This window comes from Salvia splendens, chromosome 5 (genome assembly GCF_004379255.2).
Source record: "Salvia splendens isolate huo1 chromosome 5, SspV2, whole genome shotgun sequence".
In the NCBI taxonomy this organism is placed as follows: Eukaryota; Viridiplantae; Streptophyta; class Magnoliopsida; order Lamiales; family Lamiaceae; genus Salvia; species Salvia splendens.
In genome coordinates, this window is record NC_056036.1 from 18,699,724 (window position 1) to 18,714,477 (window position 14,754).

The 14,754-nt window shown below is 37.4% G+C and overlaps 1 protein-coding gene and 1 long non-coding RNA gene across 3 annotated transcripts; one reads left to right on the top strand and one right to left on the bottom strand.

Moving 5' to 3' along the window:
* Positions 1-635: 635 nt before the first annotated feature.
* LOC121803165 (probable hexosyltransferase MUCI70) lies at positions 636-5,405 on the bottom strand. Of its 2 annotated transcripts, none has more exons than XM_042202867.1 (11): positions 5,264-5,405; positions 4,912-5,019; positions 4,451-4,773; positions 3,940-4,221; positions 3,262-3,475; positions 3,040-3,149; positions 2,779-2,885; positions 2,266-2,369; positions 1,951-2,138; positions 1,672-1,871; positions 636-1,044 (listed from the first exon to the last, which is right to left on the bottom strand). In XM_042202867.1, the coding sequence occupies exons 3-11, from the start codon at positions 4,707-4,709 to the stop codon at positions 838-840; spliced, it is 1,671 nt and encodes a 556-aa protein (XP_042058801.1). In that variant the 5' UTR covers positions 4,710-4,773; positions 4,912-5,019; positions 5,264-5,405; the 3' UTR covers positions 636-837. The 2 variants fall into 2 exon arrangements, with proteins under 2 accessions (XP_042058801.1, XP_042058800.1); XM_042202866.1 differs by having other exon boundaries at positions 2,686-2,885.
* A 2,924-nt stretch (positions 5,406-8,329) lies between these two features.
* Positions 8,330-11,546, top strand: LOC121802462. Its single transcript, XR_006050782.1, has 2 exons — positions 8,330-8,500; positions 11,348-11,546. It is a non-coding gene; the product is annotated as an uncharacterized LOC121802462 (long non-coding RNA).
* The last annotated feature ends 3,208 nt before the right edge of the window (positions 11,547-14,754 follow it).

Below are 14,754 nucleotides of genomic sequence, written 5' to 3' on the forward strand. Positions count from 1 at the left end.
TTGTCTCGTAAATTAAATTATGTATGTTGATACAATTGTAAATTAAATTATATAATTGTTATTAGTGATGTGGATAGGTAGTGTGAAGGCTATTTGATGGCTATTTGATGTCCAGTTGATGTGGCAAGCTGATGTGGCAGGAGAATTGTAGTGCTGATGATGTGGCAGTGTGAAGGCTATTTGACGGCTATTTGACGTCCGCCAGCATTGGAGATGCTCTTAGTGAAGGAATCATGAATTGTGGGTGCTATTTGTTTAGTAAAAGAATGAGGTAAAGTGGTGTGAAGCCGATTAAATAGTAGTAGTATAGTAAATTAAACAATGTGTGGCCACGAGAGCAACCTGTAAACAGATTGAAATCGTGCTTCCAACGACATGGACTGGCAAACAGATTGACAATGGTTTCATTGTCCTCATCGTCTGTAGTGGCGAGCATTAAATGCTCTCCTACTAATAGTGAAAATAACAATCTATTTAAAGAAAAATAAAACAAATTTAATAAGAAATGTATGAAAAATAAAGAAACTAATGATAGTAGATTACTGTTAGCAGTGAAATAGTGCTGGTTGAGTGAAGACTTTTGTTCTCCTCTTTCTTTTTGGGCCACCTTGCTTGAAAACGATATTCAGAATAAATTACTCATAAAATTCAGCTAAATTATTGGCAGAATAGTACTTACAACAAATATGTTTGAGAATTCGAACAATGTTGGAGCAAAATTTCGCTATGGCTCTGCTAAACGTATCTATCCGTAACTTCAAACTATCCTATCCGTGCCGGATAACAGACTAAAAACACTATACAGTTCGTCGTCTATGGTAAAACACATGTGAAAAGTCAATCAAAGAAAATTTCCCTAGTTTTGGGATTTCTGCGTCGCCTCCTTGTACTGGGTCTCTCGTCTTTTCCTCGTTGGGCAACACCTTTTCTAGGAACGCCTTTCTGGCGAGGCATAGTTGGCGGAGGATGAGGACGAGTCTTAGGTGCTCGAGGTCTTAAAAGAGCCAAATGCGCTCTTTGCTCCAAAATATCTCTGTGATATGCCTGTAAACAAACAGACAAACATGGAATGCATGCTTAAACTAGGTAAATTGGTGAAAACTGTTGGAGAAGCAATATGAGCTCAATCAAATCAACTTAAAAATGGCAAGATGCAAGTTTAATCTGTATATCAGGCTATCCATACGAAAACAGTAACCAAGCATTGACCCCATTATTTCTATAGTCCAAACTAATTGTTGAAGAAATGGTATTGAGGCCCTCCCTTCACCAGCACAACTAAACCACAGACAATCTCCCCATTACTCCCAAAACCCGCTCGCACTGACAACCTTACATAAGAAGAAAACTTCCAAATTTCACGATGTAAGGGTGATCTATATCAGTCTACACATAAAAACAAGCTATACACTTTTATCATATTATCTCGAAAGTTCTAATTAATTGCCCATAATGGCATAATTGGCATGCCCTCCCTTCCCAACTAAAAAAACCTATCCTCTATTCATTCCAGAATTACCTCTTTCGTATCTTTTCATTAAATCAATAATCAGATGCATTTTATCTGCCATCAACACTCTCACAGTAAATACACAACTCTCTTCCCCTCCATAAGAAAATAAAGAAAATATATGTCAACATGCTTCCATTTGGTGAGAGTGCAAAGGCTACCTGTATAACAAAATTGCGTCTTTCACAATCTAGAAACATATCAACACTCCAATTAACCTTGGCCGCAACTTTGTCCCTCACAGTTGAAAAGCTCAGTTGATCCCTTGAAGTGAATCTGTCAACTTCATTGAACCACAGACAGCTAAGAAGGTTTGTGATGGGGATGTGCTCTCTTATTATGACACATCCTTCAGGAACATCTGAAGAAGTTCCAGTTCTCATTAGTTTTGATACATAAAGTGAGCAAAACATACAAATATAGGCTAGTCACAAGCATACCACTAGTTATAGGAAGCTTAGCAGTCGTATACGGAGTCAAACCCTCCTGTTTATAAAATTCAATTTGACGATCAATAGAAGTATTATCATATTTCATCCCAGCTTTATTTGCCTCAGCTTCTTCAAACACATCAAAGCGTCTATAGTGCCTCGATATAGCATAAGTAGCATTATGGCGCCACAAGAACCTAGTGAGGGCGGACAGGAGGGGTAGCAGAGCAAGAATGATGCATAATGAGTCATTAAATAACTTATTAATTTACATTGATAAAATAGTAGTTAAGCAGATGCTGAAAGAGAAATAATAGACAATACCTCTCAAGAACCTGGTATGGATCCACAACAAGCTGAAGCTTTCCATCGATCCAGATTGAGTATCGAGTTTTTGGTAGCAGCCTATGCAACAAGAGCTTTGGCACCTGTCACAGTCAAGTATTCTTTTATTTATAGATGAAATGAGAACTATTCCTATCATCACGGAGTACAAAATTATAGTTTGATGCTCAAACCAGACACCAAGAGTAAGAAACCTTAGGGAAACAAAAATATAAAGCGCCAATATCTTCATAAATGGATGAACTATTAAAAAGTCATGCACAATATCTATATGTGCCATTAAATGGAAAAATTTTAATCACATGAGACAAATTCAGATTGGTTCATCCACAAAACAATATACATGTTGATTCAGCAAGTAAAGAGATAGGGGAAACAACAAAAAACAAACAAAGAGACCTTTCCATTTCTTCTGGAGTCAGTGTAAGGAAGATTGTGTACTACTATAACCCTCCATAACCCGACCATCTTATCACTTCCCAAGGTGCTTACATTTTTCAAATATGTTTCGGTCTCTTCATCAATGAACATAAAAAAGGGAACATTTCTTTTTGCAATTTCACCAATATTACTTGGTTGCTGAATTACATCATAGTTTCCTGTACACACAAACAATATGTATTAAAGGAAAATGTTAAGAAAACAGTTACATCCATGCATATCACAGCTCTGTAGTAATACTATTCAAATGCATTCTGGAACCTGAAAAGGAAAATTCATGAATTTTAAATTTGAACTTATAGGCAGCTTTACCAAATATAGCAGAGGCAACAATGACCTCATGGAACTGTTCCAACAACTCAAGGTCAGCCACATCAATGTCAAAAGCAGTTTTATAACCAGGTCTGCATCCCTTGACAAATCTGTCAATATGTAACTTAAATAAATAAATATATAAATAATAAAGCCAAGAAAGAAAGAAAAAATATAGGAACAAGCACGTACACATGAAGGGAAAATGTTAAGTACACCTACCCACAGTGAACAGTCATCGACTCTTTAATCTCAAAAGATTCATTCCTCTGTTTTAAAGAAGGATAACCACCAAACTCAGAGCCTCCATTTGGTTTGGTTTTCAGTGAATTCTCCTCAGAAAAATAAGTTAGATGATGAAGAACAGGAGATGATGATGGAAATTTGGGCATACGAATTATGGCTTGCTCCACAGGGACATAACATACCGGGCATGCTGGGACAAAAGCAAAGATCAAGTTAACTATATATAGGCTGAACGGTCATTTACATAAAACAAGTGACACAATAAAGGAAAGAACATAAACCCTTGAACATTACTTTGATTCAGTTGGTTAAGAAATTATATTCTGAAAGCAATTTAAATGCTGTTCCTTTTTCCAGGGCCTGGGGGTTAGATACAAGAAACAAAAAAAGTATCACGAATATAGTTTGACACTACATGCAGAGGGCACCTTAGTTATAAAATGATACTCCAGTCTTAAATGTCATGGCAAACCAAAAGTCCTAAGACACTCATATCTTTAAAAAGCCAATTGCAACTTTAGTTTCCAGCTTTCAAATATCCATTTAATCCTCCTTTATATCCTAAAAAGTTATTCCATTGCTTTCCAATTACACTGCAACTCAGCTTTTATAATAGCACATGTGCAAAGATATAACAGAAGGTTAAAAACTTACGGCGTGGACCAATTCGCCTTGTATCACCAGGAGGAGGGGGCGGAAACGCGAAGTCTTTGCAAGGATTGGTAAAATCAGTAACTGAGCTGGAGGAATCACTCATAACTGAAGCATTATAGAGACTACCCCAACTGGTGTTATCATTACATACAAAAACTTTGTGGGTCATAGAATAACTATTATATGTGAATGCTCCTTTTCCAGGCAATAGCCAGGGTGCAACATAAGATTTTTTAAGATATCTGGCATCAAACGGCAAACCAACGCTCTCAAAATCATCCTCTGTAAAAAAAAATCAAAGTACACATATATGAAATCCCCCATAGAGAAGTACTATTAACTGAAGCACTAAACAGTAATTCTTTGTTAAGCACTTAAGCTATAGGTTATAAAGGAAGTGAAGCGGGAAGGAAGACACTTAAAGTATAAGTTTTAAAGGAAGTGAAGCAGGAAGGAAGATATCAGATTAAAAAATCAAAGACGAAAATAGCTAAGAACAAATTGTCTCTACCTTTATTGATTGTGAAAAACCCTGTCAAAAATGCCAATACTGTAAGCACAGACAAAATCAGCATTACAACTTTTTTTCGACTCAAATATCTGATAGTAGCAAGCAGAAACTTCTCCTTCTCCCTGTAACCGGCAAGGCATGTCTTCGAAGACCTACGAGGTAGATACAAATTCTGCAGCTGGAACCCTCCATTCTGTGCCTGTAGCTGCAAGGATCCACAACTTCCTGACTGTCTTAATCCCAATGACCCTCCAGTCATTGTACCTCCAGCCCCTCAAAAGCAACTCTCATCTCTCTTATCTCTCAAATTCCTCCTTCATCCACTGTAGAGAAAACCAAACAAGGTATCCAATAGAATTGGCCACACCAATCCACAAAACAACGTCAACATTATAGAATCTATCATAACAAAATTGATCCCTGAAATAGAAATCAAGCAATGCGGTTTCATATTCCATTACCTATCAACTTCGAAGTTACAATGGAATCAATTCCCAAATATTGAGAATCCACTTTCGAATTCACCGCGAGCGTGATATAATAAACAGATTCAAGCGAGCCACTCCTTACTGGAAAAATACCAGAAAACATACATCACCAATACCTCAACATAAACAGAAATCCATTACTTGATCTTACTCGATCCTTTTATCCGAAACACTCAAAATCAACATCTGAATTAATTTATCCATATCCAGTCAATTAACAAATCAGGAATTAAGATTTGAGCAGTTAGTTATATAGAAACCTAAATCTCAGATAAGCAAATCATTTATACATTTAATTTAACGGAATTTGGGTTTAGCAGCTTACCTTTTAAATTCTACTCTTTCACTCAACGAAACAGAGATTTTTCATCTTCCTTCTAATTTTTTTCTCTCAGAGAAAAATACTGCAACGAATTTTCGAAGAACGAGATTTGAAAAAATAGCAATGTCCTCTGTTTTTCCCTTCGTCAAATATTTTTTATTAATTTATTTTGACTAATTTTATTTATGTTTGGTGTGCGCGCCATTTTTATTAACGCAAAATTCAAGAAATATTTTCTAATAATTAGCAGCAACTATTTTGGAAAGAATACGCTTGCTTAGATAAATAAACTTATGAAATACGCCTATTTAATTTTTGTTATTTTGAATTCTGAAAAAGCATCCTTTTTTTCTATTTTTTAAAGAAGTTTTTTCATCTTGGTGCGATTTTGTGCATTGAACTTATCTATTTATATTTAACACCGAAATATCCTCGTCACAAGAAATTGTCCTTTCATAGTACTATTTTCGTCCAATTATTAATAATGTCAATAGTTTTTAGTATGAATTTTAATATAAAATTAATAAAATAAAAAAGATATTGGAAAAAGAGATATCAAACGAAATTTACAAATAGGACAAATTAATATGTAACCGAAAAAGGACATACGTGGAAAGTATCCCTACTAAGTTATATTTGTTGGCAATTGAAATATAAAAATGAATATAATAATATCTCGCATCGGTGTACACAAAGAACTTAATTCACTATATAAGTCTCATGGGTCTCTCCTCCTATCACCAATTGGTTTTAGGATGGAACCCATGGATTTTTATCATGGTATCAGAGCGGGTCGCTGACTGTTGGTCATATTTAACTGACCCAGCAGTATATCTAGGCTGAAACCGAAAAAAATGACTGACCCAGCAGTATAACTGGGCTGAAAATTTGGGTCAGTGGTCCAACCGATCGAAAAAAAGATTGGGCTGATTGTCCAATCGATCATAAAAAAAGTCCAACCCCTCCAAGATTCACCTTGAAGGGTTTGAGGGAGGGTGTTGGCAATTGAAACATAAAAATAAATATAATAATATCCCACATCGATGTACACAAAGAGCTTAATCCACTATATAAGTCTCATGGGCCTCTCCTCCTATCGGTTTGAGGGAGGGGTGTTGGCAATTGAAACATAAAAATGAATATAATAATATCTCACATCGGTGTACACAAAGAGCTTAATCCACTATATAAGTCTCATGGGCCTCTCCTCCTATCACCAATTGATTTTAGGATGGAACTCATGGATTTCTATCAATAACCGAGAGGGAAGAAGCGATAAACATGGTTGGGATTAATTTCCTGTGTATTTTATTGTTCGAATGGAGCAACTCTCTTAATATAGAGAGTTGCCCTAATTTACATATGGAAGGAGATCCTCTAATTATGATTGTATCAATCATATCAATTACCCTAATTACAATTATTTTATTTCCATATTCTAACACTCCCCCTCAAGCTAAGTAACTGCATTTCCGATGCTTAACTTGTCTAGTACTTCTTCAAACATCCTTGCGTTAACTGCTTTGGTTAGAATGTCTGTCAGTTGGTCTTCCGAGCGAACGAAGGGTAGCTCAATGATTCCTTTTTCTATCTTGTCCTTGATGAAATGGCGGTCGATCTCCACATGTTTTGTTCGATCATGTAGGACTGGGTTCTCGGCTATGCTGATTGCTGCTTTGTTGTCACAGAATAGTTTGCTTTTCTGAGTGGGTGGAAAGCCAATCTCGGTCAACAGTCGCCGTATCCATAGGATTTCAGTGATCCCGCTCTTTACCCCTCGGAATTTTGCTTCAACGCTAGAAAGTGCCACTACTTTCTGTTTCTTGCTCCTCCAAGTGACGAGGTTATAGCCTATGAATGTGAAGTATCCGGCAGTTGACTTTCGGTCGATCGGATTACTCGCCCAGTCAGCATCAGTGTATCCTGAGACTTCTAAGTGTCCTCATTCTTCAGTAAAACTCCATACCCTACTGTACCCTTCAGGTATCTCACCACCCTCATTGCTGCATTCATGTGCTCCTCTTGTAGGTTGTGCATAAACTGGCTTATCACCCCAACAGCATAGGCTATATCCGGTCGGGTATGAGCTAGGTAGATTAGCTTCCCGACTAAGCATTGATAACGCTCTCTGTCTGTGGTGCGTGCTCCTTTTTCTATCTTCAGTCCATGATTCTGTACCATAGGCGTCTGGGCAGGCTTGCAGTTAAGTAAGCCGGTTTTTGTCATAAGATCGAGCACATATTTCTTTTGTTGCAAGAATATGCCCCTTTTAGATCTTAGTACTTCAATTCTGAGGAAGTATTTCAGCGCTCCCAGATCCTTCATCTCAAATTCTTTGAACAAGTTTGCTCTTAGCTCCTCGATCTCTTCTGTATCATTCCCTGTAATAATCATGTCATCCACATATATAAGGAGACACATTATTTTGTTACCTACCCTCTTAAGGAATAGAGTGTGGTCTGAGTTACTCTGCTGGTAGTCATACTTCTCCATTGCTTGACAAAACCTTCCAAACCATACCCTTGGGGACTGCTTTAGGCCATATAGGGTCTTCTTCAGGCGACAGACTTGCCCTGGTGCAAACTCATCTGAGTATCCAGGAAGAACTTGTAACATCCCGAATTATAGGGCTCGATGAAAGGTTTGGATATGTGATGAGGAATAGTAGTTAAGTTAAACCGTAAGGTATAAATTTGATACGAAATGCCGATTAGTCAATTTTCGGCAATTTTTTTTGTCCGTGTAAAATCATAAATCGAAGCTAAGGGTAATAATTTTATAAATTACAAATTATGGCCTAGAATAATTGTAGATAATGTGAGGAATTGTTTTGGACCATTTGAAGGTAATTAAAAATTTTATCTCCGATTATTTCATTTTTTTAGGGAAAACGATCAGCGAAACGTTTGGAGTTATAGACGGAGATAATTTTACATTAAACTAGAATATAAATGCTAAATGATGGTATATATAAATAATTAATATGAGATCTTATGATATGGAAATAAATTAGCACAAGAAATGAAATTAAGTTAACTAATTAAATAACTATAAATTAAAAGAAAATTCTAGAAGATTGCCACCTATTATTATCAAATAAAGCTTGACTTCTTCCTCATTGGGAAAAGAGGAAAGAAACAGCAGCCATGGGAGAAGAGAGAACCGTGAGTTCTCATGGCACTTCTAAGTTCGATTTTTCGTCGAAATATCGATCCAATCGCGTAAACGTTAAGAAATCAAGTAAGGTCTTTCTTCCTATACTATTTTTATAGCATGAAATTCAATATATATTAAGGTTGGAAATCTGAAAATTTCGAGCTCCATAGGTGTTGGTGCATAAATGGTTTTATGTTCGATTAATTATTGAATACGTAGCGTATAGACGTCGTATACCACGTTTTGATGGATAATTTCAAAGTTAATTTGCCATGGTATGAACTTGATGTTGAGATTGAAAATACACCTTAGGGTTTGTGGTTTTAGTAGTTAGATGCTCAAGTTAGATGAAATTTAGGATTAAACATGAATTGAAATAGAATTGGATTAACAAGGTTTAATCCCCTGTTTTTCTATGATCTGATCTGAATTGTTCGGCATGTGTAAAACAGTTAAAATTCTGGTTTAACAATTTTTGAAACAACTGTGATGAGTCTAGAGGATCCCTGATTTTTATGAAGAATTTAGAAGTTCGTTTACTATGTGTATAAATTGTTATAACAATACAGCTACGAAGTGTCAAAATTCTGGTACTTTGTCATATTTTGGTATGTGTTATCCGAAATATTCAGGGCATTTAAGTTCGATGAAAACTTGATTTCATAATTTCTAAATTAACTATAAGGTGTGTAGTTGCTCTCTAAATTTTATGACGAATTAAAGAGTACAAATACCATTTATAAAAATTGTTTAGAAACTGCTCCCAGAAATAGTCTGATTTTTGGTAGTATGTGGGAAAACGAGAATATCTCTTAAACTATTAAGAATCTTTGAATGAATCTTATTGGTTTATAAACTAGACTTCATTGGGTATTTAAAAATATTAGGTCAAGTCTCTAAATCCTTCCGTATGAATATAGAAGTTTTATGACGAATCAGTCCAGTGCAGTTGTTATATTAGAAAGTTAAAGAATGAGAAGATATTAAGTTAATATAGCAAATTAATTAATTTAGATGATTTAATGATGAAAACATGATCATGGGTAAATATGAGTTATTAATTGCTATGCTATTTATATTATGCATAAAGGCAAAAGAGCCTATAGTGTGTTTTGGACACAAAAGAAATGGACCTAGAAGATAGCCAAGGGTAGGAATGTGAAATAGGCTTATATTCATAAGCCTGTGAGGTAGCGTATCCTCTCTATGGTTTTTGATTCCTTTGGTTGAGATGATGTGTGCTATAATGTGATTATATGTGAGATGTTAATTAAATAATGTGCTTAAATATGCTTATTATTTAATATGTGGATTATTATGATACTTATTCATTTTAATATGAATGATCTGCGGAAAAATGGTACAAATATGAGTAAAAGACATTGGATATGATATGCAATGAAATGTAATAAATTATGAAGATCTGAATAATGTGAAATATGTCTGAATAGATTATGAAAAGATATCTGAATGTATATGAAAAAGAAATTATCTGATAAGTAGAGCCTGAATAAAATGAAACAAGAGAATAGTATGTAAAGGTTATAAAAACATATACTAAAAGTTTAGAATGTCTGTGAGTTCGATAAGAATAGTTATCTGAAGTGATATTTGGAAATAGAATAAATGTGAAAAAGATATTTGAAAGAATAATATGAAATAAAACGTCCCATTTGCTTGGTCATATGTGTTGGGTACAATTGGCATGCCATAGGACAGCAGCGCTGCATTATCTGTGATGACTCGTCTTCTGGATAACCGAAGCGAGGATCGTCTGTTATCTGATGGGCCCCTATCTGATCTGTCTGATCTGCACCCTAATGGGTGGTTGATTATCTGTCTGCACCCTCATAGGTGGTCTGATTATCTGTCTGCACCCTATGGGTGGTCTGTGCGGAGTCCTCTCGATGACAAAATCCGCGTCTGCATCTGATTCTGTTTCTGATCTGGTCCGTGTACCCTGCCTGAAACCAAGCAGATATTGGGGCTATATGATAAGATAAAATAAAATAATATCTGATGATTTCTGAAGAAATGATATGTAATATGTAATCTGTGATATGTGATAATATAAGATAAAATAATATCTGATGATTTCTGAATAAATGATCTATAATCGGTAATCTGTAATCTGCGATATATGATAAGATAAGATAAAATAATATCTGATGATTTTTGAATAAATGATCTGTAATCTGTAATATGTGATATATGATAAGATAAGGAAAAAAATAATAATATCTGATGACTTGTGAATAAAGGATCTGTAATCTGTGATCTGTGATATGTGATTTGTGAAATATGATGTATGATATGATTGTTGATCGGTCCTCACGGAGGAAATGATATTTTATGTTGAACGGTCCCCGCTCGGGGTAATTAACACGGAAGAATAGTATATGAAAATAAATGGTAAAAGGAGAAAAATGTGATACGAAATGATATATGATGATATGTGAAATCTAGAGAAACCAAAGCTATAAGATACAATGAAAACGTTGTATTATAGAAATAAATATATGAATATGTTATCAAGAGACCGTAAGAGAAATATAACGAGAATGATATGACGAATATATATGGGTATCTGAACAGGTGTGCTTTGGTGTGAAAATTATGAGGATTTGGAATATATATATATTGTAATAATAAGTCAATATGATAAGGAAATGACATTAAAAATGAAATCTCTGAAGAGACATGAGTAAGAATGTATGGAAAAGTTGTATGACAATAATACAAATAAGTGATATAATGAGTTTGTAAGTAATTTTGGAAATCTGCGATATTGAAATGAAAACAAGCAAAAGATTAAAAAGAAAATAATGTAGTTATTATAGTTACTATTGTCTTAGCTGAGAGGGTTGGATTATGTAGTTTGGATATTGCTACTGGGCTTTCGAGCTCACTCCCCCTCTTTCTCCCCTGCAGGTTAGAGTCGACATTATGTCAGTGATGTTGCGCAGCTTTGCATCTTTGGCGAGTCACTGGTGGTCAACTTGGATTAGTAGACGTGGCATGTTGTGTAATAGTTTAATCTTTAACCTTCCGCTGGATAAATGTTACGTTTTCAAATGTAATAGAATTTAATTGTGCTTTTAAGCTAAAAAGAAAAGGAAAAATTTCAGCACGGGTTTTTGATACTGAAACGTGACATCACTTGTTTGGTGGGTTACCAACCGGGTAAGGGGTGTTACAGAACTTCCATGTATACTTCTTCTTCCTTCTTTAATTCTCCGTGGAGGAAAGCATTGGTGACATCAAATTGGTGAAGTGGCCAATTCTGATTTGCGGCAATAGTCCGTAGGACTCTCACAGTACTCATTTTCGCCACAGGTGAGAAAGTTACAGCATAGTCTACCCCATAGGTCTAGGTGTATCCCTTTGCGACCAATCTAGCTTTGTATCTTTCGATGGATCCATCGGCTCGCCTTTTCATCGTAAAGATCTACCTGCATCCAACGGGTCTCTTCCCTTCTGGCAATGCACACTTCTCCCAAGTATTGTTCTTTAGCAGTGCGTCCATTTCTCGTTTCATGGCATCCCTCCAATGTTTATGCTTCATTGCTTCTTCCACAGAGTGCGGAATATCCTCTTCATACAATGCTGCTTCAAAAACCTTCGCCATTTCAGTCATATGAGCTTTTACGGAATTCACAATGGAGTATTGTGTCTTTCGTCCCTTCCAATCCGGGGAGTATTTCTTTGGTGGTATTCCCCTGGTGCTTCTTGGCGGTAGAACCCGTGGTTGCCCACCTGTGCTTGCTTCTAGTTCTTTGTTGTGATCATGGTTAGTTTCAAGCCGAAGAGTTTCACTAGGGTCAGAATCTTCTCTTACCTCAGGAATATCGGCCGGGGATTGTATTGCAACGATGTCACTGATCTTGATGGACTCAACTGGAGTATAAGAGACATGCTCGGTGGTGATGCTAACCTCATCTGTTGGGTCCTCTTCCCGGTCACGACTTGGCTTATGACCAGGATTTGGACTAATGATTGGGTTCGGATTCGGGCTCGGGTTTATAATAGGATTAGGAAGCAAACTTAGTGGGTCAATCTCAGTTTCTGGTTCTTTCTCCCCCTGACCGCTAAGTTGGTGGTAAAAGTATTCATTTTTTACGAAGTCACAGTTCATCGTGACAAACATTCGTTTGGATTTTGGGTCATAGCACCGGTACCCCTTTTGATGCATTTCATATCCCACAAACACTCCTTTTATCGCACATGGTGAAAGCTTGGTTCATTCAATTTTGGGAAGGTGGATGAAGACAGAGCATCCAAAAATTTTTGGGTCAAGTGTGAGAGGTAAGGGGAGTTCTGTATGGGCTGATAGGACTTGAATGTGTGTTTTTCTATCAAGGCCTTTTGTTGGGAGACGGTTTAGAGTGTAGACTGAGGTAGCTAAGGCTTCGGGCAAAAAGGATTTTGGGACCTTGGAATCAATTAGGATAGCTCTAGTCATTTCGAGTAGTTTCCTATTTTTTCTTTCGGCTACCCCGTTTGTTCAGGTGTGTGAGGACATGTGGTTTGGTGTATAAGACCCTTTTGGCAAAGAACTGTTGCATCTGGCTATTGACATATTCCCCCCCGGTTATCGGACCTAAGTATTTGGATGTTTTTCTTATATTGAGTCTGGACAAAGGTGTAAAACATGACGAATATTTCAAAGACTTATGATTTGGACTTTAAAAAATAGACCCATGTCATACGTGAGCAATCATCAATAAAGAGCAAAAAATACTTAAAACCTCCACCACCCATAACTGGTGCAGGCCCCAAATATCAGAATGAACAAGGGAAAAAACATGGTCCACACGGGTATTATTAATTCTAAACGAATGTTTGTGGCTCTTTGCCAGAAAACAAGTATCACAGTTCAAATGAGAAATTTTATCAAATCTAGGAAATAAGGTTTTAAGATACCCTAAAGATGGGTGTCCTAGTCGTCGGTGTCATAGCCAAGCCTGTCGGTCTGTGGATCCGTGAGTCAGCAACACACTACTCTGTTGAGCTATCTCGTCCACATAGTAGAGTCCTTCTCGTTCAGTGCCGCGCCCAACAATCTTCCCCGTCCGGATATCCTATAACATACAAAAGGAGGGTTGCATCAGCAAAGTACAATTAAGCTCCTTTGTAACATGACTGACTGATAGCAGCTTGTGAGACAAGGACGGAACATATAAACAATTTGAGATACCTAGAGTGGGCAAAATTTTAACTGTTCCTGCTCCTTGAACTGGAAGTAATTCCCCATTAGCTGTCTGAACATAGCTTTTCTTGGATTTAGATATTCCAGTAAAATCAGCGATGTCAAATGACATAGTGTCAGTTGCTCCGCAGTCAAAAATCCAGTCCCTGTCTATATGCGGTTTTTCGGAAGTAAGGCATGCAGTAGAGAGTGTTTCAAGTACACAAAAACTATTTTTGCACTAAATTTTTGGGTTAATTTCCGAAAATGAACTAGATATGGGCCTTTTTCCAATAATATGTGAGTAATGGGGCGCATTGTCTAATTTCGGACTATCCAGGGACCTAGCAGAAAGGATATGGGGTGTCTGGCATAATTTATTAGAAGCACATGGTGTATTATGTGATAATGGCAAAGTTAGGGGTGTATTGAATGAGGAACCTGGTTTTGAGGGGCTTAATTGCAAAGTACTCCCTCATTTACCTCGGCAACTAGCCGTTGCCATTCCTTCCACTGTCTGCGCCGCTGACTCTCCTCCCTCAATTTCACCGGGTCTGGTGCTGGTGCTACCCACTGTGCAAGCGGTGTCGGAAGCCCGGTCACCACCGACTGGTATGGCTGTCCCTGTCCCTCCTTGGTGGTTGCCATTTCGCGAAGCTCTCTTCCGTTTCATTTCGTCCCACCACTCCGGGTACCCAACGAGGAGGAAGCACTGGTCTTTTGTGTGCTTTCTCCCCCCACAATGGCTGTAGATCAGTTTGTTTCGATCGTCGTCTGTCCGTCGCTCTTCTCCTCAGAAAGGGGTCTGCCCCAGCCGTCCTCCGCCGCGCGAAGCGAGTCCCGTCTCGATTCCGCCGCTGGGTTGAGATTCTCTTTCTTCGGCAACATGGGGTTTGAGTACTCCGTCGTTTGTTGCTTCACACCGGACGGTCGCGTAGGCGTCCCGGACTGAAGGGACGGGTTCCCGCTTGAGAATTTCTCTCCGGGGCACTTCGTGTTTGTCGTTAAGGGCCATAAGGAATTGGAAGAGCCTGGTTTATTGTCTCTCTCGGTTGTAGACCATGATATCCTCCGGGTCCTTCATTGGGTTTGGCTTCTTTCTGTCAATCGACATCCAAAGGCTTTGGAGTCGATTCCACAGCTGTTCAAG